Source organism: Raphanus sativus, unplaced genomic scaffold (assembly GCF_000801105.2).
Source record: "Raphanus sativus cultivar WK10039 unplaced genomic scaffold, ASM80110v3 Scaffold0035, whole genome shotgun sequence".
Classification (NCBI taxonomy): domain Eukaryota; kingdom Viridiplantae; phylum Streptophyta; class Magnoliopsida; order Brassicales; family Brassicaceae; genus Raphanus; species Raphanus sativus.
Window position 1 is genome coordinate 35,267 of NW_026615359.1, and position 26,035 is coordinate 61,301.

General features: G+C 38.1%; 1 protein-coding gene and 1 pseudogene across 1 annotated transcript; both read right to left on the reverse strand.

The window, feature by feature from the left end:
* Window positions 1-195: 195 nt before the first annotated feature.
* Window positions 196-17,162, reverse strand: LOC108845151 (dol-P-Man:Man(5)GlcNAc(2)-PP-Dol alpha-1,3-mannosyltransferase-like; annotated as a pseudogene).
* Window positions 17,163-20,415: 3,253 nt separating this feature from the next.
* LOC108846199 (nuclear transcription factor Y subunit B-5) lies at window positions 20,416-21,408 on the reverse strand. Its single transcript, XM_018619423.2, has one exon. The coding sequence runs from the start codon at window positions 21,159-21,161 to the stop codon at window positions 20,688-20,690; it is 474 nt and encodes a 157-aa protein (XP_018474925.1). The 5' UTR covers window positions 21,162-21,408; the 3' UTR covers window positions 20,416-20,687.
* Window positions 21,409-26,035: the final 4,627 nt, after the last annotated feature.

A 26,035-nucleotide genomic window follows, 5' to 3' on the forward strand; every position in this document is an offset into this window, starting at 1 on the left:
GATATTTAGAGAGAAAAGTGAGAGAAGAAAAACAACCGTGATTATGTAACTGTTAGCTTATCAAATCACTTGTGCTTTCTGAAGGAGCAAACCAGAGACCCAACAGAACGGTGAACTGTAGACACAGTAACAAAGCCGAGGAGACTGGTGTTGACGGATACACGTTCCAGCACAGCTCGATGCCCCGGAACAATAACAAACTTTTTTTTTCAGTCAAAACAAAAACATGAAGACGTGTTACTTACTAGGGATTAGTATTTTTTTTTTTTTAAATGTGTAATTCCAGGTAAAGAAGTACCTGTTGTTATGATCGTGTTTTGAGGTCAAAAATGCCAACAAACAAGGAGACGTAATCTACTAAACTTTTTTTTTTGGTAATCCAATCTACGAATCGACTAAACTTTTGTATGTGGTGGTTGTTAATTACCATGAGTAGAACTGGTAGTGCACAGAACGAGCACAAACTATGCCAATGAAATTCCCAACAAACATGGTTGTGACAATATCTGTTTAATCAAAGCGGAAAGGCTGTATAAGTGAGGAGACAGACGAATGTAATGCTATAAAAGACAGTCAAAAAAGATGCCTAGAACGCATCCCTGAGGTTGACAAGAAATGTCTAGAACGCATGAAGCCTGTTATTCCACCTTCATGCCTACGAAAGGCAACATATATTTCGCTATAAAAAAGATGCGATATGCTTTTCCCTACTTGTGCTAGCAAGAGAAACCGACTAGTGCTTCTACGTCTACTTACTTGCACCATTTTATAATTTGCAAACGCCCCAAGGAGACAGGTGAGCAATGAGTAAGCCAACTGCAAATTCTTTGGACATAAAAAACTCGTTCAGGTTTAAAGTTAACAGACCTGCTTGACAGCACAAATCAGAGTTAGAGCTCGGAAGTTAGTTATACTCGGATCCCATTAGTAACGGTATCCAGTTATAGCAGAGAACATTACCAGAAGTGAATAAAAAAACACGTCCAAGATCAAAGGCGTTTGCAATGTATGAAACAGGATATGTTGTCAGAAAAGGCAATCCCAAGAGTATCTGTATACTCATTTACTGACCAGTTGAAGAATTGTACTTCTTTGGATTATCAAAAATCATAAATTATGCTGGATACTGCAACTCACCTATTTACATTGGAGAAACAGTTAATAAGGTTCCAGCTAACTATGGAGAAACAAAACAAACTGGAGAATAATGGATGTGAGGGATTAAACTCACCTCCTGATTTTAGGTCAGGTTATAGTTTAGGAAATGATTAGGGAAAGATAATCGTGGGCTGAATCCCGTAAGAACTTAAAAGATGAATGAATGATTTTATTGATGATTTTGGGTAAAGAATATGTTTACAAAGATGTTTCTCTTGACGATTACAAAGATAGCAAAAAATGCCTTAGAATTGATATGAATAATCGTGAAAATGAATAAAGGTTGGATCCCCTCTTTCTTGAGTTTCTTTCTCTTTAAATAGCCTCAGGTCCCGCTTGATCGTAGCCAACTGGTTCCCGAGATCTTCTTCGTTTGTTGAGGAATCCGTGATAGCTTCCCTTTGACCAGGTCCTGCGCTCCTTCTGTTACGACGTGAGCTTCCTCTTCATCATGACCTCTTCGAAGATTGCCCTTAGCTTCTAGCCTCCGGCTCCGCATTAGACCTTTGTTTAGGTCTCCGAAACGTGTTGGGCTTTGACTCGGCCCAATACTTGTTTTAGTTTTACTATCAGCTAGCGGGCCATATTCGGGCCTAACAGTTGCCCCCAGCTTTCGAGATTAGACTTCGTTATTCTCGGGAGCTAGACCTAGCCGCCCATCCTAGATCTTATGGTTGAGATAATGATTACTGGCTATCTCAACCATATATATTCTCGCTTGATCGGACGGTTGTAATCTCTCTCTAATTAAATCGACGACTTAGATTAAAGCGAGTTTGAAATTTGATTTCCGATTTTCGAGACGTGATGGGATATAAAGCTGAGAGAATTAACTGCTTGTCTCTCCACTTCCTCCACGCCTCTCGACGGTTTCCAAGGTAATTCACCTCTTTTCCTTTATTTTACTGCGTTTTCTTACTTTTTTTTTATCCGCTTCTTGATCGAACTAGTTCTCCATCTTTAACCTCTCTCTGAGATTTCGCCTTAGTCCAATTCCTCTCTTTTGCTTCCTATTTCCCTTTCCTTTTACTATCATGAGTCAAAAAGAAGGTCCCGGCGAGGTTCAAATCTCAGCCTCCGGTGCCCGCATTATGAAGGTCAAGCGGGAAGCCGGTGAAAAGATGACAGAAGCCAAGAAGAAGAAGGTTAAAGACTCGATCGGAGCAAGAGTCAAGAGGATGAAGAAGAAAGGGGGCAAGAGCGCCTCCTCCGGACCTTACTTCCCTTCGCTCTTGAAGAGTCAAGACGTCGTCAATCTCGTTGTTCAAGCTCACGGCCAGAGTGACCTAGCCAGAGCTTGTACCGAAGATGAAACCCCCGAAACCGTTCCGGAGGGTTGGTTTTGTCTTCATGAGAAATATGTTTCTAAGTGTCATCTTAGATTTCCTCTCCCCACCCTTTTGCTAGATCTCTTAGATCATTACCAATTAGCCCTTTCTCAACTTTGTCCGTCGGTTATCCGAGTGATAAACGGATTTATCACTAGGGCCAAGGAGGAAGGAGTTATCGTGGGGTTGACTGAGCTAATGAGTCTCTTCTCGATAAAGGAGAGTACTTCCAAGGATGGTGGGAGCGGTACCTACTATCTCCCCGGTCGTCCAGGGCTAGGCATTATTCAAGTTCACGGCCAGTGACGATGACTGGCGCAATAAGTATTTTTATGTCAAGATTGATCCCTCGACGGTTCCTGTAGGCCGGGACCTCAGGACCTCTTGGTCTGACATTTCTGGTTAGGACTTTAGGATATGCTTGCATGTTTATTTTTGCTTATCATAATGTGCTAATTGCCTTTTGATTCCTTTTGCAGAAGTTGAGGATCCTATCAAGTTGTCTGGTAAACTCACCAGAGCTCTTCACAGGAAGCTGCAGCACAGCCCTAATAATTGGGGAGCTTATACTACTTCGAAAGTTGGGTCAGCTAGATTTCCTGATCGATACAAGGCGTCCTTCCCTGACTCAGTGACGGTTGCTGGTTTAGAAGGTACCTCTCCTTTGATAACTTCTGATTTTTATTATTCGAATCTGTTTTATGTGATTAATGAATCCTTTTCGTGATTCTAGTCTCTGAAGGTGATTCAGTTTCGAGGATTCCTCCGGAACAAGTACTTCCGAGAAGACTCATTCACAGAAGATGCCTATCCAGCCTTCCTTCCGTTCTAGGGGCAGATCGACCAAGGCTGCCAGCTCCTCTAGAGGGAGCGACAAGAACCAAGGAGGATCCTTCTTTGACTCTGTGAAAGAAGCTCTGGACGAGGGAGGCTTTGCTCCTGATAAAGGTGTTGGTTCTTCGGAGCCTAAGGTTCAGGAAGTTGGCCTTCCCTCTGAGGTTCTGGTGACTGAAGCTAATCCTCAAATGACGAGGGATCCTCAAGAATTTGAGCCTCCGAGGAGCAAGAGGTCCCGGACTGACCAGGTTGACAGACCTTCGAGGTCTTCCTCCTCCTCTTCTAGAGGAGGAACCGTTGGCTGGAACTTTGCTCATTCGAAGCCTGGATCGGTTTTGGATGATTCGTGGGGTTTGGCTACTCTGATGAGGCATATGAAGAGTACCAGGAGTTCCCTTCCCTCGATCTCCAATCTCACGAACAAGGATGAGTACGTTGACATTGCCCATCACATGGGTCAGGTATGAAATTTATTTCAACTTTTTAGCTTAATTTATTTTCAGAAGATTTTCACTAAATCGTTTTCTTTTGTTTTTTGTAGCTGGCTGGCGCTATTAACAGGGCTCAGTTCAAGTTTGAGGACGCCCTACGCAATGCCCCCAGTGCTGAGGAATTAGCTCAGGTCACTGATCTGGTCAAGGCTAACAGAAATGAGCTCAATCAGACTCGGGCTCTGATCTCGGATCTCCAAGCTGAGGTAAAGAGACTTGGCTCCAAGTGTGATGCTCAGCAAGGGACAATCGAAAGCCAGTTGATTGACCTCCAGGTGAAGAATAGGAAGATTGGAGATTTGGATGCTGCTCGGAAGATAGCCGAGTACCAAGTCAAGGAGCTGATTGCTTCATCCCAGAGCAGCCAGAAGAACAAAGAAGCTGAGGTCAGGCTAGCCGTACGGAGAGGAAAGAAGGAGGTAGCTGATGCTTACAACAAGGTTCTGGTTGTTGTCAAGGAAAAATTCTCCAAGAAGAAGGATGAAGTCGATCTCCTGGTTTATGCTCAAGAGATTCAAGCCAACACTGAGCTCCTGAAAGACATGCTGGATGGTGAGATTAAGAGCACTCAAGACGAGTATGATCGCTTGGTGGCAATGATGCCAGAGGTTGTTGCGGCGTACGAGAAAGCTCAGGTCTCGGATTTCTCGATCGGCAAGCTCCCTCTTCCCCAGCTCTCCGAGAGCTCAGGTACTTTCGAGGTTAATATGTTTAATCTCTCCTTTTTTGGAGAGTTCGGTTCTAATTTGGGATTGGTGGGTTCTTACTCAGCCCCGGTCGAAACCGCCCCTGGAGATGGCGACAAGGAGATGGACGAAGAGGTTCCCGAGGAGGATGATCCGGTTGGCAAGGAAGCTGAGAAGAGCTCGGATGACAAAGAAGTTTAAGAGCTGAGGCTCTTTCATGCGTTTCTAGAATTTCCGCCCAATGGGCTTTGATTTCTTTTATTTCTAAGACTTATAGCCTGAGGAGGCTTTTAAACCTTTGTTTCTGTTAAGGTCTTTTGAACCTTCGGCGGCCTGAGGAGGCCTTTAAACCTTTTATCTATAAAGACTTGGTTTTCAGTTTTATTTTAAGTTTTTCGCTTTGACTTAGTCAAATTTGGTTAAAAATTTTGATAGGGAATGCTTTGGTTACTAATTAAGAGGTTTAGTGAATCCTCCAAATTAGATCCCTGATTTCGTGATAAGTCTTGGAGACTTGGATCGTTTTTTAGTTCCTTAAGAGGAATTCTTGAAATATCGAGATTAGCTTAAGGTTTTTAGGAACCTAAGTTTAACTTGGACACCTTAGGTGGGGGTTCTTGGGAACCTGAATTTGTTCACGGGATTTTAAGACCTATTGGAACTTGCTTAGGATTTTAAGACCTTTCGAGGTTTGATAAGGATTTTAAGACCTTTGCATTTAAGGATTTCAAGACCTTTGAGACTTGATAAGGATTTTAAGACCTTTGAGATTTGATAAGGATTTAATGTCTTTAGGTCCGGATTCGTTGGGACCTGACGTTGTTTGAAGGATTTTAAGACCTTTAGTGGTTCCTAAGGATTTTTAAGACCTTAGGTTAGTTTATCAAGTTTTGACTTTGTTTGAAGGATTTCAAGACCTTCAGGATTATTAAGGATTTGAAGACCTTAGGTCCAGGTTCATGGAGACCTGAGCTGATCCGAAAGGTTTTAGGACCCTAAGTCCGTGTTTGCAGGGACCTGTGTCGTTAAAGAATTGAGACATCGAAAATAATTGTTTTATTGGTAATTGGATACATGATATCATAGTAATCATACAATTGCTGTATTATAATGATCATACACTTGCTGCTTGAGCTATGTGATTTTAATCAAACATATGCCCCCTTTGGTTGTGGTGAACAAAGTGTTGAAATGAGGTTGGGGCTGCACTCATGACGGAGTTGCCTACGTACCCAGTCAAGGGATCAAGCATAACGTAGTTCAGGAGTTTTAGGTACCTAATGATAATATCTCTTAAGATTCGTGGCGTTCCACGATCTGATTTCAGGTACCCCGGTTCGCACCTTTCGGAGCTTGTAAACGCCAGGTCGTACCATATGGATGATCTGATAAGGACCTTCCCAGTTGGTTCCTAACTTTCCAGCATCTGGTTCCTTGGTTCCTTCGAAAACTTTCCTAAGTACTAGGTCACCTACAGCGAACTGTCGGGGCCTAATTTTGGAATTGTACTGTCGTGCCATTGCTTGCTGATAGTTCTGAATGCGAATCAGAGCTCGGTCCCGTCTTTCCTCGATTAGATCTAGGCTGTCTGTTAGGAGCTGATCATTAGCTGCGGGATCGGATGTACAGAGTTCCCGGCGGAGGCTACCAGCAATGGTTTCGGCTGGGACGACAACTTCCATCCCGTAGGCTAAGGAGAAAGGGGTTTCTTCTGTAGCCTTTCGTGGGGTGGTTCGACATGCCCAAAGTACTTCAAGTAATTTTTCTGACCAGAGTTCCTTCTAGGTTCCGAGGTATTTCTTGAGGTTTGCTGATACTGATTTATTAGCAGCCTCCGCCTGGCCGTTTCCTTGAGGTCGTCGAGGTGTTGAGAAGGTCAGGCGAATATTCCACTTGTCACAAAATATTTTGAAGTCGTGGGATATGAACTGTCCTCCATTGTCATTTACGATTTCATTTGGGACGCCGTATCTACACACGATTTCTTTCCACACAAATCGTTCGACCTCGACTCTGGTTACCTGTTGGAAAGCTTCAGCCTCTATCCATTTCGTGAAGTAGTCTGTTAGGACTAAGAAGAAGCGTAGCTTCTTCTTTCCACTTCCTGACCCTACTAGTGGTCCTACGATGTCCATGGACCATCTCATAAATGGGTAAGGGGCGGATATGTTGGACAACTTTTCCGCAGCTTGGTGTATAATCGGTGCATGCCTCTGGCACTTGTCGCATGAAGAGGAATAGGCCTCACAGTCTGCAATAATGGTAGGCCAGAAATATCCCTGTCTTTTGATTCTGATGGCTAGAGCTCTTCCTCCAGAGTGGTTCCCGCAGGAGCCATCGTGCATTTCCTTCATGAGTCTCATAGCAACGAGGCCATGGACGCATTTTAGGTAAGGTCCGGAAACGCTTCGTTTGTGGAGGACAGACTCGATTACGCAGTATCTCGCGCTTAATGCTTTGAGCTTCCGAGCCTCCCATTTATTGGGTGGGGTCGTTCCTTCCAGGATGTATTGCGTGATTGGAATTCTCCAATCCTCTCTCCCTATAACTTTGTTATGAAGAGACGAAGGAGGTTCCTGTTCGGGACCTGGTGTCGTGGTGTCCCCGGAGGTATTTGTAGGATTGGGCTCCAGGGAGTCTGAATTCCGAGGAATACCTCCAATTCCTTCATTATTGTCCGGGGTCTGGATGGTGCCCCCAGATGAATTTTGGAGGGCTGAACGGCTTCTGGTTTTCTGCAGACGAGTGGGTCCAAGTTGGTGCCCCCGGGGGTATTCGTGAGATCAGGCTCCAAGGAGTCTGAATTTTGAGGAATACCTTCCGTGTTTTGGATTGTGTTCCCGGAGGTATGCTTTTTAGAGCTACGTATTCTGGTTTTTGGGAACCAAAATGTTGTGAGAACTTGGGTAGCTACCGTTTAACTTCGGGTTGCTCTGTTAGCTTGCCGTTTATCTCGGCTTTAGTAGCTATGTCGATGCTTGGTTTTTCGATTCCTTCTACGGGTATGATCCGTTTTACGAGGGGGTCTGACGTTGATAGACCCCGGCCCAAGGATCAGTACATGGAACCAGCTCAGCATGGAGCTCAGGACGTCCAGATCAGTTCAGCCGAGGTTCATCCATCCGTCCGTACCAGACAGACAGACCGAGCCGCATACCGGATCGACCCGCGTACACCCGGGAAGGACCTTAGGCCGGATCCACGACCAGACGATGGAATTGATCGACCCACATCACTTCTTTCCCGATCCATTCATCATTCTAGGACTGACAGTCAAGCCAGAATCCATGATCATCGTGATCAACACCCGGATCATCGTGATCATCGTGATCAACACCCGGATCATCGTGATCATCACCTGGATCATCGTGATCACCATCCGGATCATCGTGATCATCACCCGGATCATCGTGATCACCACCCGGATCATCGTGATCATCACCCGGATCATGCTGATCACGACCTTTCCGACCACTTTGATGATTTCATGATGATCGATGCTTCCAACTTCTCCAAAAGAATGTTTCTTAAGCTCTCTGAAGATTTGGGTCAAGAAAAGTTGCCATCCGTTCATGAAGGTTCAATGAACAGCCCGCGGACAGCCCTTCGTACGTCCTGGTCCATACCGTGATGAACTTGATCAACACAGCAAGGTTCAATGAACCTGGACAGAATAATTTGAAGGATTTAACTGCAGTCAACATGAGATTTCGTGCCTTGACCAGATCTGGTCAATATTTATATTTTCTATGGAATATTTTCTTTTTCTAGGATTACATTTCCCATGATTGTTTATGTCTTTCTTTGACTTGTAATCCTATAAATAAGGCCTATGAGCCACGAAATAAGACAGACCTTTTTCCCCTTTTTATGAGTTTTAACTCTTTGTTCTTGGTTGAACATTTCTTAGTTTCTTGGTGAGGTTATCTCCAAGTCTCGATCCTTCCTTTGTTGGACCGGTGCGTCACATCCGGCAACATTTGAAGTCTGGTAGTATCATTGGGCCTTTCCGCATCCCATTGTGTCACCAATCATCCCACCAGTTCTCTATCCCTCCGGATCAGAGTCCATATCAACCTTACCGAAAGAGTGATCCCGATTTTGGGTCTATCAGACGTGGAGGCTAAAGCAGCCAATGCATCTGCTGAGGAGTTCTCTCCTCGTGGGATTCTTGTTAGCTCGAATTTGTCGAACTGCCTAGTGAGGTTCTGGACGACTTCGAGATATGCCCCCACTCTTTCGTCCCTCGTTTCATATCTCCGTGAAACTGGCTAGCTACTAGCTGCGAATCACTATAAGCGTTTAGCTATCGAATTCCGAGGCTTAGGGCGAGTTTAAACCCTGCGATTAGTGCTTCATATTCAGCTTCGTTGTTTGAGGCGTTGAATCCGAGCCTATATGACTGCTCAATGGTTTCTCCTGCTGAAGAAGTTAGCCTTAGACCGACACCGGAGCGACGAGGCTCCGTCGACATACATGCTCCACTTCGGAGATTCTATTTCGGAGTCTAATTGCTCGGATGCTAGTTCAATGATAAAGTCGGCAAGGACTTGAGCTCTCCCTGCTGCTCGAGGTCTATACTTAATATCATATTCACTGAGCTCTATGGCCCATTTGGCCAATCGCCCTGACTGGCTAGGGCTGTGCAATATCATTCGTAATGGTTGTGAGGTCATTACGACGATTGAGTGCGATTGGAAGTAAGGCTGCCAGAGCTAATTTTTCCATTGCAGGGTACCTTGTTTCGGCGTCTATCAAACTCTTACTGGTGTAATAGACAGGTCTTTGTTCGTTTTGTTCCTCTCGTACCAGCACGCCGCTAACTGCAGCAGTCGATACAGCGAGGTACAGGTATAGTGGCTCTCCTACTACAGGTTTGGGTAGGATCGGAGGTTCGGAGAGGTACGCTTTCAATTGTTTGAAGGCTTCCTCACATTTCTCGTCCCATAGGAACTTCTTATTATTTCTTAGAAGTTTGTAGAATGGGAGGCACTTATCGGTGGACTTGGATATGAATCGATTTAACGCTGCGATTCGTCCGGTCAATCTCTGTACCTTTCTGGTTGTCTTAGGTGACGGCATTTCTAGGAAGGTTGCTATCTGCTGCGGGTTGGCTTCAATGACTCTTTCGGTTACGAGATAGCCTAGGAACTCGCCTGAGGGTACCCCGAAAGTACATTTAGTGGGACTGAGCTTCATATCGTACTTGTTAAGGATATCGAAGCATTACCTTAAGTGGGAGATATGGTCTTCTCCAGCTGAGGATTTGACTAGCATATCGTCAATATAGACCTCCATGGTTTTTCCAAGTTGTCCAGCAAACATCTTATTTACTAGCCTCTGATAGGTAGCTCCTGCGTTGTTTAATCCGAATGGCATAACCTTGTAACAATAGGTTCCTCGTTCGGTTATGAATGCAGTTTTCTCCTGGTCTTCAGGATCCATCATGATTTGGTTGTATCCTGAGAAGGCATCCATGAAGGATAGGAGTCGATGGCCAGCTGTTACTTCAACCAGGCGGTCGATGTGAGGTAACGGGAAGCTGTCTTTAGGACAAGCTTTGTTCAGGTCTGTGAAGTCTACACAGATTCTCCATTTCCCGTTTTTCTTCTTTACCACTACTGGGTTAGCTAAGCAATCGGGGTAGTGTACCTCTCGAATGGACCCAGCTTTCGTAAATCGGTCAACTTCGTCGTTAACAGCTTGAGCCTTTTCGAGGCCTAGCTTGCGACGCTTTTGTTTGATCGGTTTGAAAGTAGGGTCTACTTTTAGCTTATGTGTGGTGACGTTCGGATCTATGCCTTTCATGTCGCTGGTGGACCATGCAAAGGTTTTGACATTGCTTTTCAAGAAATCAATGAGCTCCTTTTTTGTCTCGGGAGGTAGCTCGGATCCGATGCTCACCTGTCTTTCAGGATCTGAGTCGTCGATGCAAACTTTTTCGATGAGGTTCTTGGGGGACCTCAAATATTTTGTTGCATTTTGTGACCCTCCTGGATCTGTAATTGCTATTGGGGGGATTTTTTGAGGATTTCGAATCCTTCCAAATAGCAGATCCTGGATATCTTCTGGCTACCGTGTACGGTAGCTATCCCTTCGGGTGTTGGGAATTTTACGCATTGATGATACGTCGAGGCTACTGCCTTCATTTTGTGAATCCAGGGTCTTCCCAGGATCGCATGGAACGGGGAAGGTCTGTCGATGACTACTAAGTTGGTCATTTTCATTATTCCGCCAGCTATAACTGGGAGCTTGATAGTCCCCAATGAGGTAGCTGTTTCTCCGGAGAAGCCTACGAGGTTAGCTTTTTGGCCAATAATTTCGTAGTCGTCTATTTCCATCCCTTTTAGAGTGTTATAGAAAATAAGGTCGACAGAGCTTCCTGTGTATATCATGAGTTTAGGGACCTCGTATCCTGCGATGTTCAGGGTGACAATCAACGCATCATCGTGAGGTCTGTCGAGGTTTGAAGTCTCGCTTTCCCAGAAAGAAATCTTAGTATTGGACTCTGGGTTAGGAGGCTTAGGTCCAGTGTTAGACACAGCCTTCCGTACGTGATTCTTAATGGAATTGACGGAGTCTTGACATATGTCTGATCCTCCAAGGATACAGTCCACCCTCGAGTAGGGGCTCGACTGAGGGGACAGTTTGCTCAAGAGAGCTTCGACTTGTAAACTTTTTCCTTGGGGGAATTTCCCAAGAATCATGTCGACTCTTTTCTTGTGAGCTGGAGGTGGCGAATTGGTCTCCTTCTCGGGTGACCTCTCGCGCTTTGGGGAGGTGTCTCTGGAACCTCTTTTCTGATAAGGTGGTGGCTTTTTAAAGTCCACGCCCTTTATTTCTCCAGCTGCGAATTTAGCTGCCAGTTGTCGTTGGAGGTCCCAACATTCCTCAGTTGAGTGCCCTTCTCGATCATGATAAGAGCAATGTTTGTTTTTATCAAAGCCTTTTGACCAGGGAGTTTTGTTCGCTGCGGCGACAGGTTTCTCTTCCTTGTCTTCCTCGATTGCATAGAAATGTTCTCTTTGAGTTCAGTTGTTTCGGGGGTTCCCTCTTTTGTGAGGTCCCTTTGCCTCAGAGGATTCACCTTTTGAGTGATTCTGAGGCTTCTTGTGGAGTTTATCCAATGCGGTTGTCTCCTCCTCCATAGTAATGTATCTGGTGGCTTTATGAAGAGCATCATCGATAGTTGGAGGAGTATTGAGTGTTAGCTCTGGCCAGAATTTCGATTTATAGAACAGACCTCTCCTAAGAGCCTCGATGGCGGCTAGGTCGTTAGGATTCGAGAGCTTAGTTCTTATTGCCCTGAATTTCTCGATGTAGACTCGTAGTGAGTCCCCCATTCCTTGTCTGACCTTCCAAAGGTCGGCTTCAGAAGCTTGTTTCAGGATATGGGTCGAGTACTGCTTCATGAAGGCGTTAGTTAACTGATCGAAACTATCTATCGAGGCTGGTTCGAGACCAGAGAACCACTCAAGGGCTGTTCCGACCAAGTTTTCGGCGAATGTCCTGCAGTAACCTGCTTTGCATTCTTCCTGTGTAAAATCGGCTTTAACGATTGCCAGTCGGAAAGCTCTCAAATAGGCCTTTGGGTCAGAGGTCCCGTCATACTCGGGAATTCTGATTTTTCGGGTATCCCTTATATAGGAGCTGGCAATTCTGTCAGTGATGGAGTTCCAGGTGTTTCTTCGATCAAACTATCGATTTCGGGAGCTGGGCTCGTAGCTTTATGGACTTGAGCTCCCAATTTTTGGAGAGCTGCATGAGTTTGTTCCATATACCTAGGATAGCTTCAGGTCCTTCCATAGGTAGGACATTTGGGTCGTTATTAGGTACCCGACGGGCAGGTTCCTGATGGAATCGTGTGGGCTCATCCTCCCATGCAGTTGGTGGGCTAATCGCTCGCCAGCTCTTGGGTTATCGGAATCTATCCGTTGATATCCGTCCCCATTTGGGGTTGAGCCTCTGGTTTGATAAACCGGAGCTGCTGTCCTACCTCCGGATGGGAGGGATACTCCTGCCCCGGATCTAAAATCAGTCGGCGGAGGAGGTAGACGAGAGCTCTGATCAGCGACCTGACCGGATGCGGAACTGGTTGTTGCCATGTTGCTTCCCATAGCACTGGTGATAGGCGGGTTAAACACGGGAGCTGTCCCAGTATGAGGTGTCTGGAAAGCCGATCCCTGTCCTGCGGGAGCAGTGCTATCAGGGGAAAAATCTAAACGTCCCCGGGGGAATGAGGGATCAGTTAATCGATCTCGGAAAGTGACCCCCGGAGTTTGACGTCGAGGTGGATGGGTTGTTGTGTCTAGAGATCTTGTTATCTCTTCGAATCGTTGCTGTCGAACAGCTAGCTGATGCATCGTACGCTCACTTTCCTGAGCTTTGTCTACTAGTTGCATCATCATCTGACGAATTTCAGAAAGCTGAGCCTCCGTTTGATTCGGAGCGGCTTGCTGCTGAGGATTCTCGGTAATTGGAAGCCCGGGGGCCGTTCCACTTGACGATCTCTGGTTAGTAGCTCCGGTTGTAGTGTGGCTTGTTCGAGCGTTAATCGGAAGCTGTTGTCCGGATCGGTGGTCGCCACGTCGAGGCTCCGAGGTTACAAGGGTAGAGCCTCCGTCGTTCGGTGAGCCATCGCTCTGAATCGGGAGGTTAAGATCAGACAGATTTGTTGTCTGATCGGTAGGATTCATCCTCAAGTTAGAGTAAGGGATTCGATTGTTTCTTACCCACAGACGGCACTAATTGTGAGGGATTAAACTCACCTCCTGATTTTAGGTTAGGTTATAGTTTAGGAAAGGATTAGGGAAAGATAATCGTGGGTTGAATCCCGTAAGAACTTAAAAGATGAATGAATGATTTTATTGATGATTTTGGGTGAAGAATATGTTTACAAAGATGTTTCTCTTGACGATTACAAAGATAGTAAAAAATGCCTTAGAATTGGTATGAATAATCGTGAAAATGAATAAAGGTTGGATCCCCTCTTTCTTGAGTTTCTTTCTATTTAAATAGCCTCAGGTCCCGTTTGATCGTAGCCAACTGGTTCTCGAGATCTTCTCCGTTTGTTGAGGAATCCGTGATAGCTTCCCTTTGATCAGGTCCTGCGCTCCTTCTGTTACGACGTGAGCTTCCTCTTCATCGTGACCTCTTTGAAGATTGCCGTTATCTTCCAGCCTCCGGTTCCGCATTAGACCTCTGTTTAGGTCTCCGAAACGTGTTGGGCTTTGACTCGGCCCAATACTTGTTTTAGTTTTACTATCAGTTAGCGGACCATATTCGAGCCCAACAATAGAGACTTGTAAGAGATATAAATTGTAAGAGATATAAAGTGAAACCGAAAAAGAGCTGCAGTAGCTAAAGCAGATACCACTCCAATTATATTCATGGCCTGAGAATAGTAAAACTTCACATATGAAGAATTATTGGTAGGGGAATTATAAAGCAAATCCATAAACTAATTCACTTCCTCTGACCTTTAGTAGGAGAAGTAACAAAAAGCGGAGCATACAAACGTACATCTATCTTATTAAAGATGAAGTATAAATTCGGTGCGTTTGGATAGTTGGATAAGATTAATAAAAAAATTTGGTGTGTTTGGTTATAGCTATAAAAAAAAATGGAGTGTTTGGAAACTTGAATAGTAGTATCTATTAATTGTGTTTCCATGTTTCACTTAGTTTAACAATTTAATTAATTATATTACCTTAATAATAAATTACATCATTAATTATATTAGCATAATAATAATAGTGCATATCTATCTTATTAAAGGTGAAATACAAATTAGGTGCATTTGGATACTTGGATAAGATTAATAAAAAACTTTGGTGTGTTTGGTTATAGCTATAAAAAATGGAGTGTTTGGAAACTTGAATAGTAGTATCTATTAATTGTGTTTCCATATTTCACTTAGTTTAACAATTTAATTAATTATATTACCTTAATAATAAATTACATCATTAATTATATTACCATAATAATAATAGTGCATATTTTTATTTATTAGTTAATCAATATTAACTTTGTGCCAATTATAAAATCAAAAATGCTAAATAATTAGGTTTTACATATGATTAAACATTTGGTTTATTTTATTTTACTAAAATATTTTTATTTTAGTTACAATCGGTGGAAAATTACGTACCCAAAAACATAGTTCAAAAAATATGTTTTGTGAATAAAATAATAACTTAAATCAAAATACTTAAAATGTCCTACATTTATTGTCACTTAATTTTCCACTCCATATAATTATTTTACTTGATAAAAAAACTCTTTCTATTTCACTTAATTTAGCAAAACACATAATACAGTTTTTTATTAATTTATATAATCATTTAGACATGAACATTATCTGTCTATTTAGGTACATGTTGTTCTTTTCGGGTATCATTTTTTTTTGGTAACCAAGTCCCGCTTGAATATTATAAACTTATGTGTGGATTTTGAGTTGGATCATTCTAGATCTGGATGAATTCGGTTCTGATGTATAGGAACCTAAAAATATCTAAATAACCAATGTATCTAAAACGGGTTCGGATATTTGTAACAAAAATAACCATATAACCTGATTCGGTCCAGATCTTTTGAGTATCGTTAGTTACCAGATCTTTTGAATATCGATGTATAAAAATATATTTCACGGGCCAATTTAACAAAATATTAATTGGTTCAGTTGAAATAAATATATTTTAAAAAATTATATGAACTGAAAAAATCACTATAAGAGTACTTACATTTGGATTCAAATCATTTTTTAATAACAAACTACACAAATATATTGATTTGTATACAAATTTAAATTACAATGTAAATATTTAATTGAACACAATTAATACAGAAATATGTCACATTGCTTAAACAAAATATCAAAGTAAACAGTTGCATTCTAAAATCATTTATTTTAACAACAAGCCAAATAAATATGTTGATTGGAGAGGGAATAAAATAAAGCCAGAGAAATACATAGTTTACCAGAGACATTCTATATGTCAAATTTATTATAAAGAAATTTTTACTAAGATAAATACATTCAATAATTACAAACAAATAATATATTTCATAAAAGTAAAAAATAATATATGCGCTTCGATATGTTGATTGGAGAGGGAATAAAACAAAGTCAGAAAAACACATAGTTTACCAGAGACACTATGTGTGTCAAATTTATTATAAAGAAAGTTTTACTAAAATAAATATGTTCAATAATTACAAACAAATAATATATTTCATAAAAGTAAAAAATAATACCCGCGCTTTCGAAGCGCGGGTCAAAATCTAGTTCATCTTTATAGAGACAGCTCCGCTGTAAGCAAACAGACTAGTCAGTCACAAGGATATGAAAAAATAAAAACATAAAGACAGGAAAAGCAGAAGTGTTGCCTGAAAACAAGTATACTGAGATGCCATTTACGAGAGAGGAAGAGAGCGATTGAGGCATGAAGGAGGGTCATGGAAAAATAATCATTGAAGACATTGAATGTATTCTCTTGGATAAACACAGTAGACTTAGCGCCCACCATGGCACCTGTTGTAATACTATACGTAAAGATAGAGGAGGATGAATGGAGGACAAATCCACACCAAAAGACTCTTATGTTAAAGAAACAAAAGGGTTGGTGTTGTAGAGAACCCTTAGTCTCCAACATGTAGAGAACACCAAAAAGATTCTGCAACATGAAAGAGAAAAACATTAAACGAGAGGTCCACCGCTAAACCGCAAACACAAGGGCCCTGTGTCGCCTTTCAAGCTCCCGTAGTCTCTCTCCCCGACAAAATCACTAACCTGCCCCCAATTTTTATACCTTTTCACTAACTTGTTGAAGAAACCATTTGACTTTTGTATATTTTACTGAATGATCATCGATCTTTGTGTCTGTTAAGAGAAGAACACGGTTTAAATTATGTTCAATGCACACTACGAAATTTTTAACAAAATTGTGGGAAAAATCAGATCATCTCACATGGAACATAAGCTATGATAAGTGCCACGAGAATTGCATCAGCGATGATTAAGGCGAATGCGAAGGTAATTTTAGGTTTTTTAAACATATAAGGTCCATATTCGCCGGTGACGTAGTCAGTATCGAAACAGACAACTACTTGTGACTCACTTTTAGTTGTAACATATTGAAATTAAAAATAAGGACGACTGATGAAGAGCAAAGATAGAAAAGACGAAGACCGAGGAGAGCTACTATAGATGATTGTTCCAAAATTTATGGTTCTGATACCATTTGTAGAGTCAATCTAAAATCTAACAAGAATTTTGTTGGGGGATTCGTAGCTGATGGGACCATTCTTTACAATCTCCTGGTTCCTTGATCTTTCCCATTGATTCAATCTTTTTTTATGACACAAAAGTTTTTTACCCAGTTTACGGTCGCATTACATCTGGGGTGGATCTAGGATCCACAACATCCACTATGAAGTATCGGAAAACACCTCCGATATGATGTACAAGATCATAAACTCCCTATGTTCCTGGGTATGCAAACTCTAGAGAGTATAAAGAGATTACTAGAGAATTACATGGTTAAAGTTAAGTAGAAAAAGATATCATCTCTAGCTTACTCTATCTCTATAAGAGACGGCATGGAAGCCTTCATGGATGCTTGAGGCTCGTGCCTCCCAGAAGCTTGGTTTAAAGATCCCATCTCTCATTGTTTGTATCAGTAATTAATCTAATGGGCTTCGATGATTAGGTCCACAGGTTGTACGCGCGTAACTTGTGCAAGTCGGCCCAACCGATGAACAAGTCTGATGGGCTCGACGAAACCTCAATAAACTCCACCTGTTTGGTCCAAGTCCATAACTCTTCCTTTGTGCCGACACCTCCTGCTGCTTGAGCAAGCCTGCTCATTTTCTGCATCTACTTGTCTTCTCTTATCTCTTCTCACTTATCTTAGCTCCATCTTGAGCCAAACTTTTGAATTCCCTCACCAAGGAGGGAAAACCCGGTGAGCTCACCAAAAAAATGTGGGATGGCCTCATCCGTTACTGGAAGCTACCATCGTCCATTAAAGTCCCCAACAGTTGCTCCGAATCCTGTCGGACGGTAGATGAGCACGGCAACATGCCAATGCTTCACACTACGAGTCAAAAATCCCAGGCTGGCGTCTGTTTGTGCATGGTAAGTATTTTAATTAATTAACTATTTTTGTATATATTCTAACTTTTTAAAAAAAATTAGGCCAAAGAGACGAGAATTCTCCTATCTCTTAAGGAACTCTAGAAGAGGACCCACAAGAACAAGACTGGAAAATTTGTAGATCCTAGGTTCGAGCAAATCTATAACGAGGTGGTTACTCAGAGTGAAGACCACCAAACCCAGCTGACCCAACAGTCCCCCAATGGATACCCATCACATTATCCACACCTAAAGTGGATAAGATTTACGAGGAAGTAAAAGTTTTTATTAAATTATTATTGTTCATATATAATTTATAATTTATCACTAACATTAATCTTTTTTTAAAGCCGTCTCTAAAAAAAGGAGGTACATTGGGGATTGGCTTCGTCAACGATGTTCCAAGAGAGAAATCGTCTTATAGTCAGAGACGGGAGGATGAAATCACTCAGCTGAATTCTGATTTGAATTCGACGCGATCTGCATTCACAGCTCGTATGGGTGGAGTCGAGGGCTTTCTGGACGTTATAGCAGCTGGAAATCCGCAATTGCAGACCATGTTGGCGCATATGCGAAGCCAAAATCACATTCCAGAGAATCCCGCACACAGGAAGATGGAAGATGAGGAAGAAGTACAAAGGATGAGTCAAGACCTCTTCGAGGAGATGCAGAACAACAACCCTTAGTTCTTTTTTTTCTTTTTATTGTATTATAAAATTAAAACTTAAATATTTATAAAATATTTTTGTATTGTTTTTATTATTTCATATTTAAATATTTTTAATTAAATTTTGAAATAAATTTGATAATTTTTATTGTAAAAAATAAAGAATCGAAGCAAATTCGTAGCTAGTTTACGTCTGCTTAACGAGGAAACCTTACGAGGAAATTGCTTCTATACTAAGCGTCGAATTTACCAGGATAGTCTTACGTGTCCTTTACGAGGAAAATTTACGTGGTCTTTTGGACAAAAATTGGCGACCTTTTTACGAGGAAACCTCACAAGGCAATTTACGATGAAACATTATAGTCCATTTTACGACGAAACCTTTTCTCGTAACTTTACGATGAAATAGGGGTAGAAAACTTACGTGTCTTTAACGAGGAAATATTAAAACTCTATTTTACGACGAGAAGGTTTCCTCATAAGTTTACGACGATTTGGCGAGGAAAATTATGTTACGACCGAATGTCTAACGACGAACATCTTTCGTGTTTATTTCCTCGTAAAACTTGTTTTAAGAAGAAATAACCACGAAAGTGATCGTCATTAATCATGTATTTTCTTGTAGTGATTATTCTTTTTCATTCTTTTAAACTATTCTATTAATTATATATACCAAAATAATTCAATGTCTTTTATTTTATGTGTTAACTATAAAAAATTCAAAAATTTAAATGAAATTATTTTATCAAGGACAAGAATTTGTCTGTTAACAATTTTTTTTTGTTTACGTAATCAGATAGACTTGGACATTCATGTACACGTTCGGATACGTATCGGATTTTTGGATTTTAAAATTAAAATTTTGTTTGGATATTCAGGTTAGTTTCTTTTAGGTCCGGATAAATTCATAAAAAAACTAAAAATATCTAAATACCTTATATCTATTTGTTTAAAATTTTCATTAAATAATTCAAGCTCTAGTTTGGAGTATAAAAGCCGTTAGCATGAGTCAGATATATATGAGTATTAATTATATGTATAACTTTCTTTATTTGGATGGTCCAGGAGTCTAGGGCTTATAAAAATCAAAAGAAGAACCAATGAGAAATGTTCGGGATTTATGGACCACTCGCTTTACAAACCAATTTTTAATTGTTGTTTATTGTACTATTTACTCTTTACAAAGTGAGGTACAAATATAGTAATTTCATATCATAAAACTTTAAATAGTTATTAGTTTAAAGAAACAATACTGATGTAGTAAATTTAAATCTACATATGATCTGTAGACTGTACGGAATGGCATTTTAGTGTTGATAAGTTAAATGTGAAAGTCTGTATGCAAATGCTAATAATGATGACTTTATAAATACAAACACTGAACAAGACGAATGTCTTTTTCGTCGACAAAATTGATTGATATATGCATATATTCAAATTCCACAGACTGCAAGACTATATCTTTTGAAATTTTCTTGTGATATATAATTTTGATCTTATTGTATGGTTCATCCATGGTAAGGACTTTGTTCCAAGTTTTTTTTTTTTTTTGCACCAAGTTTATTCTAATGAAAAGGTTTGCCAAAAAAAAAAGGTATGATTCCTCGTCTAGAGCACAACCACATGCTATATATATATTTTCACTGTCCAGAAGAAGAACCCTCAAACTTTATTTCGCATTATATATCGGTTTATCTTCATTCATGATTGTCGGTATATATAGATACTAAGATGCAAGCGGTAGAAATCTCGTTAGGCGGGTTGTGGCAAGACTTGCAGTATGGTGTTCTGCTAAGACTTATTTAATAATATCAGTCAAAAACTAATTATATCTAACTCGTTTGATGTGAGAGAGAGAGAGAGAGAGAGAGAGAGAGAGAGAGAGAGAGAGAGAGAGGCAAGTTTTTTTTTTTTTTGCTAAAAGATTGAGAGGCAAGTTCCACAGAAGAAAAAAATCATCCTAAAATTCTAATAATGGTTCAAATATTCCTTCATCTGCATATATTATAAACGACATCACCGATTTTCATTTTCTGAATTCAGAGACCATAATCGGCAACTAAGTTACCAGAATTGATAATACTATATGATCGATCATATGGATTATTAAAAGAAAATTTAAAAGCACCCTTTAATTTTCACAGTGAAAATTAACAAAATCAGGAAAAACTACACACATTTCTTCACAGCCTCAAACCATAGATGCATTTTATACAATCATATATGTAGAACTATATATATATATTATATATAATAAATAGATCGCCATATATAATGGAAGAAGAAGCTGGTCAAATTTTTAGCAAAAAAAAAAAAAAGAAGCTGGTCAAAGAACTAAACAAGATCGCACATAAAAAGGAAATCAAACAATCAGACACGGACAACTTAATTATCAGGTGAGGATTTAGGTCCTCCTTTGCCATGTTGATTGACCCTCTCACCTTCAATAACTCGGTAACGATTTAAGTACTTCTTTAGCTGCTCGGCGTAATCATCAAACCCTAGATTTTCCATAGCCCAACAGATATCGTCTCCATTGACGGTCTTTCTCTTCTCCTTGTGGCATTTATCGGAGGCTTCTCCAGTGACGAAGCTTATGAACTCAGAGACACATTCTTGCATAGTCTCTTTTGCTTCTTTAGAGATCTTTGCATTTGGTGGGAGAATGTTCTTCATGATCCTTCCTACGTTTGCTATCGGAAGTAGCCTGTCTTGTTCTTTTATCATCATGTTTTCTTCCTGTTGTTGATCCTCCACCACTAAACCATCATGATTTTGATGATGAGATGAGCTGCTAGCAAAGTTGTAATTTTGGAATCTAGGGATTGGATTTTGGAACGGAGGGTAGTTCCCAGCCATCAAATCTTTATATAAAACAGATGAGAAATCGTGTCTAACTTATTATAACAACAACTATTGTCACTGAAAATTTGAAACAAAATTATATAATCCGCCCACTATATGGCATAAAAGAAAGAATAGAAAAAGAGAGTAGAGGTTTTTACATTATATTTGAATGTATGAATCTAAAAAATACTCGGTTTGACAGAGATTTGTGTAGTTAGCTTAGCTTTATAATGGAGCTAATTAGAAAGGAGTTTTATATAAGTAGCTTTATAATTTGCCCAGCAAAAAAATATATTATATTTATAGCTTTATATAAAGTAGACAATTAACGGAGAGCTCAACAAGGAGTGTTTATGTTTAGTCATCGAGGCGATGACGTGTCATACAATCGATAAGTGAGGCCTAAAATCACCGAGGCCACTATTATCAAAGAAAATCCATAGATAGAATAGAATAAATTTAACATTTAATTATGAAATATTTCAAAATTTAGAAATCTGTGTTAAAATTTCTCATTTAAATATTTGGTAAATTTCTCAATATTTTTTAAAATACATTTATTATAATTTGTGTTTACATTTTTAGAAATCTAACTTTGCAGCTATCTAAACTTTACTGGAAATACCTTGTGGTAGGCAAGTTAATTTCTCATTTTTCTTGTTTAGCTGTACTATTTTTTATCAAACTAATTAATTTATCTTAAACCTTATACAGTTAGAGTGTTTGGTTAAGTGTGATTTGTAAGCCATTTTTAATAGTTTCCCTCTATTGTAGAGTACTAGGTGAATCTTCTATGTACATGGGTATAAATATTTATAAATAATATATTATAATCATTTATTACTAGTAATTTTATATTATTTATAATTTATATTAACAATATATTCTATTAAAACTGAAATACAAAATAATATTTGCATATTTTAAACTATTTTTTACAGATTTTCATTCTCTTTTTAATTAATTGTGACCACTTCATTTATTTCTTTTTTTCATTCTTTCAAACTACTTCATTAATTGTATTTATTATAATATTTCAATATTATTTATTTGATGTATCAACCATAATAATTTCACAGGTTTAATAAAATTGTTTCATTCGTAAAAAAGTTCATACTGGTTAATAAATATTTTTTTTTTCTTACAGAATCAGTTAGACATAGACATCCAAATAATCATTCAAGTATGAATCATTTTTTTGATATTTATTTTTTTTTGTTTTAAACTAAACTTTATTCGGATATTACATACTTTTGGATGGATTTTGAGTCGGATTTTTCCGGATCTGGGTAAATTTGTAGAAATGTGAAAATATACAAATAATATAATATGTTTAAAAAAGTCATTCAAAAACTTATAAAAATAAGTAGAAATCAAATCTCGTGCGTACGCACAGGTCAAACTCTAGTATTATATTATATTAGTTAGACATTTGATTTTCGATATGTAATATCTAGTCTGTTTGGTCATCAATTTAGGTATATTGGATTGTATCTTCCTCCCTGAAATTCAACTATAATACTTTTTTTTACATAAAAGTAAAATTTTTAATTAATTTTTTTATTTACATTTAGGTTGGTTGCTGTTTTAGATATGAAAATATATTTTAATAAGATACATCTCTATAGAATCGAGAATGCCTTCATATATATTGTTTCGAGAATGAAGTAGCACAAATAAAACTAAGTGTTCGATTCAAATTTACATAAATGAATATACATATAATATTTTGAAGTCTCATTCACATATATATATAATATAATATATATATATATATATATATATTATATATATATATATATATATATAGTTTTAGAATTTTTGTAGCAATGGTATGGTTATATTTATTTTATCAATATATTTTAAGTCATCCGTGATATATATGTATAAAATAAATAAAATATTATTAAAATATAATATGTTCTTTTTCTTGTTCGATCATTGATTTTGAATTTAAAAAAATATGTCAGCCTTGTCAATTATTTTGTGAGTATATCGAGTTACATATATTCTTTCAAAATCAAATTGAAGTACAAATTTTTTATTTTAATTAAATCAGATCGAATTAGTTGTATTTATTACGTTAATTCAGTTTTGGTACTATTTTATTTTTTTTATGAGTGTTGATTTTTAAAAAACAGTATTGGAAAACAAAGCAACGATCACTAGTAATTTGCATAAATGAACATAATGATATTCTAATAAAGTTAAATGAATACGTAAGATCATTTTCCAGCTCACTTTTGTTTTTATATTTGTTCTTAAATAATAATTTTTTTATAGTGATGTATTTATGTTGGCGTATGCCTTTGAAATAATTTTTGTTTTATTTATAAGAAAAATATAAAAATATTATTTCAATTTCTAAATATAGAGATAAAGTACAATTTTCTGTTTCTTCTCCTTAAAATAAAAGAATTCCCTTATAAACACATTCACTGGATTAAATTCACTTCTACAATTTAGCTTTTTATTTTATAAAAGATATAGAGATAGAAAGAGAGTTGAATTTAAGATGATCTTTTGTAGATATTGCATAAGAGCATCTCCAATGTATTACTCCAAATTTTACTCCAAATGGTGTAACTCCAAATGGAGTAAGGTTTTACTCCAATGTATTACTCCATTTTTTACTCCAAAAATAGTTAATAATTGTTAATAATATCTTTTACTTATAAAAGTTTACCAATTAACCCCAACTATTTTATGTTTGCAAAAATACCTTAAAATATATTTTATTAAATTAAACATTTATTATTAAAAGGTACAAGAATCATAAAATATAATAAAACATAATATATAAAGTTCAATAATGAGCATTAGAATATTTTTCCCACAAATGATCAACTAATGCAATTCGTAATGAAAAATGAGCTTCTTTATCTTTGATATTCCTAAATCGAGCAAACTTTTTTTGAAATCAGCCATTTTCATCTTCTGCAGTTTCGACCTCTGGAGGTGGAGTTTCTCTTGCAACTTCGATTTGCCAGATTATTAAATCACTTATTTTATGTTATTTTTATTTTATATTATTTATGTTTTTTAATTATGTTATGCATTTTGTATTAAATTAAAAAAATATTGAAATATCTTGTTTTTATGTTATTTTATTATTTTAAAATATTGTTTAAGTAAGAAATAAAAAGATTAAAAGTTTAAAGGACTATTTCATAAATAAAAAAAGTTTAACTCCAAAATGGAGTAATGTGTAAGATTACTCCATAAATGGAGTAACCCTAGCCATTACTCCATTTTGGAGTTGAAAATAGAGTGGGTTGGAGAGGATTTTACTGCAAAATGATGTTTGGAGTAGAAAATGGAGTAGGGTTGGAGATGCCCTAACCAGTTAAAAAATATATAGAGAGATACAGTTATATAACAGTAAGTATATATACCCACTTTTTCAAGAAAGATTTACGTCTAGAGTCACTTTTGTAGTTTATAATTACACTATAGATCACTTATCACTACACAGACACTTTATTCTAACTAAACCTATTTTCACTCAAAAACTAACTAAATAATAACACGTAGGTCCCATCTAATTTTACCTTCATCTTCTTCCTCCCAAATTCACTTTTTCTCTGTAATAGTAGATCTGTTTCTTTAAAATTTATGTTTCTTCATTACTTTATTTATCTTTTAAGATATGTAAATCTTTTTGAACAAAAAAAAGATATGTAAATCTGCATCTCTAATAGTGGTTTAATGATGATGTACTGACACCAAAATTAGCGGCTAGATCGTTTGAAGCTTCAATCATGTCAATGTGCTCTGTTCTTGCTTTGAAACCGTCGGCGAGCCTCTGGCAACTCGATCTCCAAGACATCGTGTTCGTCTTCCTCATGGTGTCACACGACGAATCCGGTCTGTTGCGTTCTCATTTCGATTCAATCATCCGCGTTGTGTTCTAATTCTTTCTTTTTCGTCGTGAATCATCATCACTGTGAATTATGTTCCTCTCTGACTCACCCTTCAACCTTCATGAAAAGCTCGAGAGTAACAATGGTTAATTATGGCATTTTTGCACATCTAGCCCTTAGCTTTTGTATCATTCAATTTTTACCCCAATACTTTTTTATATGTGCAGATTAACCCCAATAACTATATCACTTACTTTTCGCATGAACCTCAGATGAATCAATCGTGTTTATGCTAGAAAATTTTAGTTGATGAAACATATTCGGTGTACAAGTGAACTGGTGTACATAGGAATTTCTGTGAAAGATTGTACATGTGAACAGTAAAACATATGTGTACACGTTTGAGAATTTTAAATTAAGAAGTAAAACATTTTTTTGTGGGAAAATGCGATTTTAGTGTTTTGGCGGAAAACATGCATTTTCACGGGCAAATATGATTTCATGATACATTACTTTATTAATATACGATGTACACATGTAAAACTGTAGACATGTACCTTTGTAAGCTTTGTACACTTGTAAACTTGTACATGTGTACATATGTACACAGACTCACATGTATACTCCATTGGTAATCTGATTATAATGTCTATGTAACTATTATTTCAAGAGTCTGTTACATTTTCTAATGGTAAATTAGTGATTTCTTCGTAACCAATTTTCTCTTTCACAAAACAACTCAAATTCTTGGAGAAATATATTAAATATTATGTCATATCTTTCACAAATCAAAACTTTGTATCTGCATTTGAAATTACAAACATTTTGTAGAAATGATGCACATGGGCATTTGGAAACATGACATTATCTTATGATTTTAGTGATTTATAATAAGGTGAATCGGTATACATGAGATGTTTTGAGATGTTTTGTGAAACATCGTATATGTGGGCATTGGAAATATATGTACACCTCGATTAATATTTTATGTGGCCCATATATTGCAAATTACAAATATATCTA